The 10146-nt window shown below is 31.7% G+C and overlaps 1 protein-coding gene across 1 annotated transcript; it reads left to right on the forward strand.

The window, feature by feature from the left end:
• The first annotated feature begins 1314 nt into the window (after nucleotides 1–1314).
• On the forward strand, nucleotides 1315–5607 carry LOC145091594 (transcription factor bHLH157-like). The gene is made up of 10 exons (XM_079029345.1): nucleotides 1315–1958; nucleotides 2584–2673; nucleotides 2799–2901; nucleotides 2983–3024; nucleotides 3165–3224; nucleotides 3309–4265; nucleotides 4350–4451; nucleotides 4543–4683; nucleotides 4769–4900; nucleotides 4989–5607. The coding sequence occupies exons 1-10, from the start codon at nucleotides 1849–1851 to the stop codon at nucleotides 5190–5192; spliced, it is 1941 nt and encodes a 646-aa protein (XP_078885471.1). The 5' UTR covers nucleotides 1315–1848; the 3' UTR covers nucleotides 5193–5607.
• Nucleotides 5608–10146: the final 4539 nt, after the last annotated feature.

Genomic DNA, 10146 nt, shown 5'->3' on the forward strand with positions numbered 1-10146 from the left:
TGTTGGCTTATTTGGAACCAATCATTCTTCATTACCAAAGTTATAAGAAAAAAATATATTAACGTAACAGGTAAACAAGCAACAAACTGTGTCACAATCATGTTGGCTTATAATTATTTTTATTCAAAAAATTTAAGTTTGTCAACATGAAATGATATTTTAATTATTTATCGAATAACATGTCTCTAATATATCAAATGAAATGTTACATTACGACTATGATGAGTTTTATTTCAAGATATTGCATAAAAAATCACAATATTAATTATTTTAATTATTGAAGTTAATGTTACTTATGAATTAATGATCAAAATATCATTTTTATTGATGTTAATTGTTTTTAATGCAATACGAGATTCTATTGTTTACATGTTATTACTACTTGATATTTTTTTAACTAGTTTTTTTCTTACTAATTTATATTTTGTAATTCCGTAAACAAAATGGAAGTAATTCTAACTTAACTGAGAAAATATTAGGTTTCTTGGTTGGCAATATATATATATATATATATATATATATATATATATATATATATATATATATATATATATATATATATATATATATATATATATATATATATATATATGTATTAAAATTAGATTGCAATCAAGTAGGATCCTATGAACATAAGAATCTAAATGGCATAAAATTCCAAAACAATGCAACATATTTTACTTATTTTTCATTTAACACATGTAACTACACAATAACACATACTTAATAATGATGTGTAAATTCTAACAACAAATAATATTTTCTTAATCTACTATAACTCATTAGTTTACATGTATGAAATCGCCTCATATAATATTATACATTGCTAAGGCAATATAAGTTGTATATATACACAATTTCCTATTTATTATAATGGGCAAAAAGAAAGTATATGAAATATATAGGATTCTTTGTAATAAATAAAATATGAAATGAAAATTATGCACTGCCACTATGGATGTTGAGACAAAAGATATTACATATACAAAGTTGTCAAATGCTACAACAAAAAATAAAGATCTTTTACCTAAAAAAGGTATTCTTGGAAAGCTTAATGAGACAATATGTATAAACCGTATAACAAAAAAGCCGATATTGAAACATAGTCCAGGGGTCGTTTGTGTAATAAACACATAAATGGGGGAGAGAGAAACCAAGAAAGATCTTTGTAATCCTTTGAGCTCGGAGTTTTTCTTTTGGTCTTTTCTTTCTCAAAGACAAAACCCCACCTTGCCCCCACCTACCCCTACCCCCCACCCCCACCCCCACCTAAAAAAAAATTGCATCTTCCTGACTCATACCAGAGATCCCTTTAATAGCTAGTGTTTTAGCTTTGTTTTCTCACAGAATAACAGCTTTTTCTTCGGACATTTGAAGCCCTTTGTTTTTTCTTTATCTTATTTTAATCTTGTTGAATGTAAGCTTCAAACACCCATAAACTGTTTTCGACAGTGTAACTGCATCAGAAACCCTTCATCTCATCTCTTTCATTTTCGGAAAAACACAATCTCAGCTTTACCTTTTTCCTGAAACCTCATCTTCCCACACACACACACAGACGTAAGCTTAGTAAAACACACCTGCTGCCTGCTGTGCTTTTCTTGTTTTTTGAAACTTTAAAATACTCGGAAATTGCTTTTCCAAAGCACTTATTTCAAGTGCGGTTTCTTTTCTCTGGCCTTTGCAATCTTTGTCTCGTGGAAGAAGAACAACGCCTCGCTTTTCTTCGTTTTCTTGCAGAATTTGCCCCCAGAGCTTAATCTACCTCTCTAATAAGTCGTCTTCGAAAGAGAAAAAAAAAAAGAATTTATCAGTTTCCTTTTGATTGATTTTTGATCTTCTGTACAAATGGGTACAACACAGAAAGATTCAACTGTTCAAAATGTGCTCAAGAATCTCTGTCGCTCTTATGGATGGTCTTATGGCGTTTTCTGGAAATTTGACCAGCCAAATTCTCTGTATGGCTCCCTACTTCTATAGTTCTGTATCTGTATCTGTATCACACACACATATATGTAGATACAGAGATGTGTGTATATATATATATATATATATATATATATATATATATATATATATATATATATATATATATACTATTTTCGGGTCTAAATCGTGTTTATGTTCTAATCTTCTTGTTAATCTTGTGTATAATTTTTTTTTTGAGTTGGTTGACCATTTTCTCAAAGATCACATCTTCATCTTTTTTTTTTTTCTACATATCATTTGTGTCTTTATCAGTATTACTGTTATCTAAAATGCATTTTCATTTTTATTCTAATCGGAGGAAGAATTTTGTCTAAAAAAGGATCATTTGTTGATTTCAGTTTTTATGGTATTAAGAAAATGACAAGTTTTAGGGTGAGATCTTGTCAGCATCATCACATATTGCGGATGAATTTAGTAAATCCATACATTAATTCCACCTTAAGAATATTCCCCAACTTAAATGTTCATTATTTCAAATCTTCTAAACCGATTCGCTTTATAAATTAGTGTATCTTTTGTTTGATCTACTTCTGTGTTTTATCAAGTCTTTTTTCTTTATATTTATCCTTAAAATATATTGTTTTTTTTTTCCAGATTGTTGACTATGCAAGATGTTTTTTTTGAGGAAGAAATCAGAGGTCTGATCCATGATTTGCATCTGCAAACGCCCATGCTTGGAGGAGGGTGCGTTTAATTTTCCCTAATCTTTATGTAAAACATCAATTAATTTGGTTTAAACTGAAATTTTTCTAAAAATAACCAATCTTTTAACGTGATTAATCATTAATACTTTCTTGAATCTTTTTTAGATTAATTGGACAAGCTGCTTTTACTAAAAAGCACCTTTGGATGTCCTCAGAAGATAATTACACTGGACAAAATTCCTCGGGTTCGATCTGGGATATGTTTCGGGTACGGATTAATTCATCCTTTTTTTATGTTAATCGACGATGAGTTCTTGTTAATCGTTTTTTATTTAATTTAATTTTCCAGGACGATTCAAAATTTTGTCTTCAATTTTCGTCTGGTATAAAGGTACTTATTTTGGTTTAACTTGAGTTTGTTAATGGTACCACTTTGGTTGTACCTGTTGTCCCTGTTCATGAGACAACGATTTTGGTCCAAAAACATGTACGAATCATAAGTTTCATCTTTTTGTAACTTTACTCTTGCAGACAATTGCAGCAATCCCTGTGGAACCACAAGGAGTTGTACAATTTGGGTCATCTGAGAAGGTTAGTATTAATTCTTTTTGTTTGTCTTTTTATAATTTCCATGTACATCTCTAGATCTAATGTGTTGTTGTTTTTGATGCTCAGATTCTTGAAACTACAGACTTTATAAATCAAACCAAAAGAATGTTCAATGAAATCGTAAACGCCGAAGGACCTGCAACTGCAATTTCATCGTCTTCCCCAAATGGATTGTTCGCCTCTTTGATTTCATCTCAAGATTCTAATTTCGGAGATGGCGCTTCTTTAGCTTTTCCCCAAATCGATAATAACCAATCCATTACAAATTTACATCAGGATTTGTTCGACTTACCTATACCTATGGATTTTGGAATGATCCCAGATGATTTCTTCCAAACAGATCTGAGTAATTCCCAATTTTACCCTCAGTCCCCTGGTCAAAGCAATGTTACATTCGGCAGCTTAATGTCAAACGACCACTTGTTATCTCAATCCATGGGGTTTCTTCCGATCAATTCTGAAGAAAAAGGCAAATCTTTGACTATTTCCGGAATAGATGTTGACCTTTTTGGAAGTACAGGAGATCTGGGAGACATTGTAACACCTCTCATAAACGAAAACTATTCTTACAATGGATGTGCATCCATGTCGAAGCCAACCCAACATGTAAATGACGCTACTACCCTTACTCCAAAGAAAGGGTTGTTCTCGAATCTTGGGATCAAAGAGCTTTTCGAGGGTATTTCTGGAACTTCCAACACCCCATCAACCTCATGCATTGAGGATCAAGTGTCGTCTAAAAGAAGGAAAACAGGAAATTCCATATGGGAAATGAGTAATTCATGTTCATTACAACCTGTTGTATATAACAAGAGTCTTAAAATCGAGCCAGGTGGATCATGGGTAGGTGATGGGTATAGCATGGATGGGTCAAGCACAATCTTGCAAGCTAAAAAACAAACCGAATCTTCAAAGCCCATTAAGAAAAAAGCTAAACCCGGGACCCGACCCAGGCCCAAAGATCGACAGATGATTTTGGATCGTATGGCTGAATTAAGAGAATTGATCCCTAATGGCGAAAAGGTATATAAAAAAAAATAGTAATACTTTATAAAGATCATAGAAGATTAATTACAAGTTTATGTAATTGGTTTCTTGATTCTACAGATGAGCATCGACTGTTTGTTGGATCGAACAATCAAACACATGCTTTTCTTGCAAAGTGTAACAAAACACGCAGACAGAATCAAACAGGCTGATGAACCAAAGGTGATCAAAAGTCGTTCATCTTTATGACAAATTTTCAAAATGTAGGGTTTTGAAATAACTTCAAAAATACTGATTTTTCTATTTTTCTCAGCATAACGGTGTTATTCAGAATAATTATTCCAATGATCCAAACAACAATGGTGTGACATGGGCATGTGAATTGGGAAACCAAACGATGATTTGTCCACTAATAGTGGAGGACCTTAGTACCCTTGGACAAATGCTCATAGAGGTATTAAAAAAGTAACAACAATTGTATCTGCTTTTATATGTAGTATTTTTACTTTTTAGTTAATGAAATATATTTCATGACGTAGATGCTATGTGAAGAACACGGGTTCTTTCTTGAGATTGTGGACATAATCCGAGGTTTTGGGTTGACCATTTTGAAGGGAGTCATGGAAGTTCGAGAGGAAAAGATATGGGCACGTTTTATAGTTGAAGCTGAGGTAAAAACAAACTTTACAAAATGGTGAAAAAACAAGAATTAATAATAAAGTTTGTATCTTTTTTAATTGATTTGATTTGGTTTTACAGGCGAAAAGGCATGTAACAAGGCATGAGATATTTGCAGCACTAGTTCAACTTCTACAAACAATGGGGTCGAATGCATTAGATACTCATCTTGATAAAAAGATTATGCAAACCGGGAATTCTCTACTCAACAATTTCCAACATTCTGCAGGAGTACTTCAACTTCCTGTAAGCTTAGCAGACAATGGATATGGCATGAACTTATAACCTTGTTTATAGAGAATACCATGAGCATTCATCAAGTATTGGTTATTTATGTGATTGCTATGATTGGTATTCTGGGAAGAAAGAAAAGGTGATTAGGTTTTTTTTTTCAAAAGGAGTGGCGGATTTTGCCCCAAATTGGAAAATCAAGATGTGGATGGATGTGTAAAACACGTATGCTTTAGGTTCGTATTAGAGATACGGGGGCGATTTCGGGTTTTTGTTTTGATTTTTTAGTGTTTCTTGGTTGGTTACTTTTCAGAAATTTTAGAAATTAAATGTTTATAGTTTGAAACTAACAAGAAAGAATGGGTGTAATTTGTAGGCTGACAATGATCTTGTGATTAGATTCATCTGGGCTTTGGTTGATGTTATATATAATTATATATATATATATATATATATTAGTATTTTTGCATCTGTTTACCTTTTAATAAACACAAACAAAAATGAGCTATCACTTAACGTGCATGCAGCCAAGATGGTTGAAAGATCAAAAGGCGCATCTACCAAACTTATGTTGTGTGTCTTCCATGTGGTATTTTTATAATATGTAGTGGGTTAGTGTTACAAAACATACTCAAATATCAGCCATCAAAAAATAGAAAACTAGTTAAAGTATGAAATATGATATGTTCATGTTAAAAGTGAAAATTCAAGATCATATATACCTACTATGGATGGAGACAGGACAAAAGGTCCAAGACCTTATTCAGCCTTTTTATTGGTGGTATAATGCTAATATATGTAAAGGTGGAATAAAAGAAAGTGACATTACTTAAAAATTGGAAAAAGAAAGAGAGTGTGAAAAGTAGAAGACTTTGCTTTTGAGCAAGCTAAAAATTTGGAGTGGTAACTATTTTGAAAGTTTAGTCCATTGAAAACTCTTTTCTGCCCTTTTGATCCGAAAGCAAATATTTTATGTCGTTTTGGTCCTAAATGATATCTAAGTAAGCGGAGGATCTCTCAAGCAAGGTGTTTTTGGCCTCTTTAATGGAGAATTCTTTTAAACATTATTCATCTTCAACCTCATTTGTTAGAACAAACTAGGAAGGAAAATAGAGTCAGATTAGACAATTAAAATATTCCTATAAAACATGATGAATCGTGTAGAATTCTGCATCCTTAATCGATAATTAATCTCTATGCTTAGCTTACACAAATTTCAATGATAAATTAAATATCTTCTTAATTTTTTGTTCCTACAAATCCTCATATCCAATTAAATAGTGACATGTGTAATATATAATGTTCATTTAATTAAATTTTATTAGTGACATGTGTAATATATAATGTTCATTTAATTAAATTTTATTATACTAATATAACAAATGTCATTATTTAATTGGGTAAGAGGATTTGTAAGTACAAACGTGGAAGAATATTTAATTTCTCAATTTCAATATACAATGATTTACAAAATGCACTGTTTAGGCACAAAAAGGAAGTAACGTAATTTAAGGATTGTTCAAGATCTTAGATATTTCAAAAGTGCAAGTAACGTAATTTAAGGATTGTTCAAGATCTTAGACATTTCAAAATGGTGTACCATAAGTCTTTATATTTATATTATCCTAAAATTAGATAATGCTGAAGAAAATGGTGGTTTACGAAGTTAGAAATAGTTATAGATAGTTTAAGGATTTTTTTTTGATGTTAAATTAACAGGTTAGTTTGAACTAGAAATGACAAGTTAAGCCCAAACTTATATTGTCTAAACTAGTCAAAGTCAACCCGAACTAACAAGTCAACTTGAGCTGACCAACATTAGTCACATACTGACACCATTAAAACTAATCAGATTTAACCCGAGCTGACTCTCCAAACTGAATCTAAGAGCTAACAAGTCAGCTTAAGCCCAATACACCTTTTTAAATCCGATTTACTACTTAGAAGGTGTTTTCCCACTTAATCCTAGTCTTAAAATTCTATTTAGGCTACGAGGCATTGCTACCATGCCCTTTGATAGGTCAACAAAACCACTACAATTGGGGTATGACATTTGACTTTGTAAGTGATGTGACCCTTTGACCCATGCCATTTGTCGTGATTGGGGATCAAACTCATATTATACAAAGTGAAGACTTTGTGCCCATGACTTGAATTAGATCACAATTTGAGTCTTCTTTAGCACACATATAAACTCCAATTACAATAAATGATCAAGTAACTCTAAAATCACCAACAATCCTACCCATTTTAGTGTAACCCCTAAATTTACAAATCAACGTAAAAAAACCAAATTTATGCATAAGTAAAAATGTTTAATGAGTTGAATTTTCATATTAGTATTTTATACATTATAAATATACAAGAATTTGGATGTGTCCTAAGGATTGAACATGTCACCCATTTAAATATGTAAAGACAAAATTCACACAAATGTGAATAAAGTGTTGAAGAAGTAGATGAAGTAATATGGATGGTCACTCTTCAGCTTTATGAAACTTCAGTTTTCTCTCAAAATTTCAAGTCCTTGTTGCTAGTATTGAGCCCCAAAACCACAAAATTCATTGAATCAACATAGCATTGAAAAAGGTTGTCTTGGGTATTCTAAGAATCAAAGGGATAATATACGTTCACGAGTTAGACGTTACATCATTAACGGCCACCCTATGTCTATTCCATAATATGAGTAACAAATCAACCTACCATAACTATATATCCATATGACAACTATATGTGAAGGGATATACTGCTCCAACTGAGTCATCTAAGTCCCTATCTATTTGATGTCATGTGTATGGACTATAAATCATCATAGCTTAATATAATTCACATCTAATTCATGCATGAGCACAACTCTTTCTTTTCATCATTTCAATCACACATGATGATATGTTATGTGTAATGATATAGTAGTATACAATTTTTATCATTTCAATTATACATCATGCTATTTTATATTAACGGCTATGTGTTAATTTCTGATTTATACATAAGGTCTAGTTTTAATTGTGACACCCTACATCTATGACATAGTAGGAGTAAAAAATCAATCTACTATGATAACATATCCATAAGACGTATATTTCATGAAGGAAGATACCATCCCGTTTGAGTCATCTAGGTCCCTATATATAGGATGCCATGTTTCTGGACTATATTAATAATAGCTAAATGTAGTTCACATTTAGTTTATGCATGCACACACCTCTTTTTTTCATCATTTTAATCAAACACCATAATATGTTATGTATGAGATGCTATATCGGCATATCACTTTTCATATTGTAAAAAACACACAGGTTCATTCATGATTCCTAACATACTTTACTCTATAACAAGATTTATTTCATTATTCATAACATACTTTTTTCTATATATATATTTCATTGTAAATGCATAACATGGTTTTCTCTATAAGAAAGTTCATTTAAAATTATAATACTATCTACACCATGTGTAATGCCTGCGAATTTGGGCTAGACATTTTAAAAATTATAAGTTATAAAGATTCGTTTTATCGAACAATTAAATCATTGAATAGGATAATTGTAAATAAATAAGAATCCTTCATATGCGATATGAGTTATATAAATGATATTTATATATTGCATACATGTTTTATGGACAAATATTATGGGCTTGTAATATTTGGATTAATAGTCTTGATGAAAGTTGTAGTAGGCGTGATCATGAGCATGTGGACATAAAGAACGCATAAATCTGACTTCGTATGAGGAAGTTATGATTTTTCGAAGTTTCAAGTTCAACTCGACATAGCAATGTGTCATAAAAAATGAAATGGAGATCGATTGCTTTTTAGCCAAAACAATGTAACATATAGTTGATGTACTAAAAAATACGAATATGCCAATATAAAGAACATCGAGAACAAAGTCCGTATGAAGGAGTTATGATTTTCGCAAAGTCTTTTACAGTGTAATCTTCATAGATAGTAAATTAAAAATAGAATGTGAATTAACTGTTGAAGTCTAAAAAAAGGTTATATTATTCGTCGAGACGAAATCGGGGATATAAAGGACATAAAAACGGAGCTCGTATGCGAAAGTTATGATTTTTTGAAGTTTGAAAATTTTACATGTTGTAGGTGACATGTCATGATTGGAGACTAGACCTTTCTAAGCATGCATAGGCGTAGGGTGCCCAGATAAAGGTGCGACACTCCCCCCTTACCCAACGTATAAATAGTTGTGATTTTTGCCTCATTTCTTCACCCATTCACTCCATAACTCCCCCCTCTCTCTAGAGCTGCGATTTTTCTGACGTTTTCGGGTTTCAACTACTTTAGCGAGGCACTGCAACGATAGAAAGCCCGACAGGAAGAATTTTTCGGTATCGAAGTTCTGTCCGTGACTTTCCAAACTTTTGCCAGAAATTTCTATAAGTTAAGTTTCACTTACTATGCTTTAAGTGTAATTTATATTTATATTTATAGTTGTTATTATGAACCTATAAATAGGATTTATTAGGGATTCCAAGTCATAATACTGATTGATGTACTTATGAGAGTGATGTCTAGGCTAGATCTAGTGAGGTGGTTAAAGTGGATTTTTGAATAGTATACTTTATATAGCAAACGGATCATACCTTCGATATGATCTTACTTGATTATTCCTTCGATATGATCTTACTTAGTTATAGAAACATGTATAAATACGAATAAATACTGAGACGTAGTTATACTCATATTTAGGTGGTTTAGAAGGGATAAGTTGAAGTATTTGATGGGTTTTAACCATAAGAACATCCTATGTGCTCATGCAAACCCTAATGCTTGGATCTAAGTTTCTCTATTGTACATGCAATTCATCCAAGACTTTAAACCCTAGATCTAGCATACAATCAATCATATTAACATATGAATGGGGTTTAGATCTTACCTTGATTGTTATGTTGCAATAACAATCTCAAATCCTCCTTGTAATGACTTTATAAAGCTTAGAGTCACAACTGTCACTCCTCTAATGGCTCACAAACACCAAGAGTAAGA

The sequence above is a fragment of the Lactuca serriola genome, chromosome 3 (genome assembly GCF_051521515.1).
Source record: "Lactuca serriola cultivar US96UC23 chromosome 3, Lser_US96UC23_V15, whole genome shotgun sequence".
NCBI classification, from domain to species: Eukaryota; Viridiplantae; Streptophyta; class Magnoliopsida; order Asterales; family Asteraceae; genus Lactuca; species Lactuca serriola.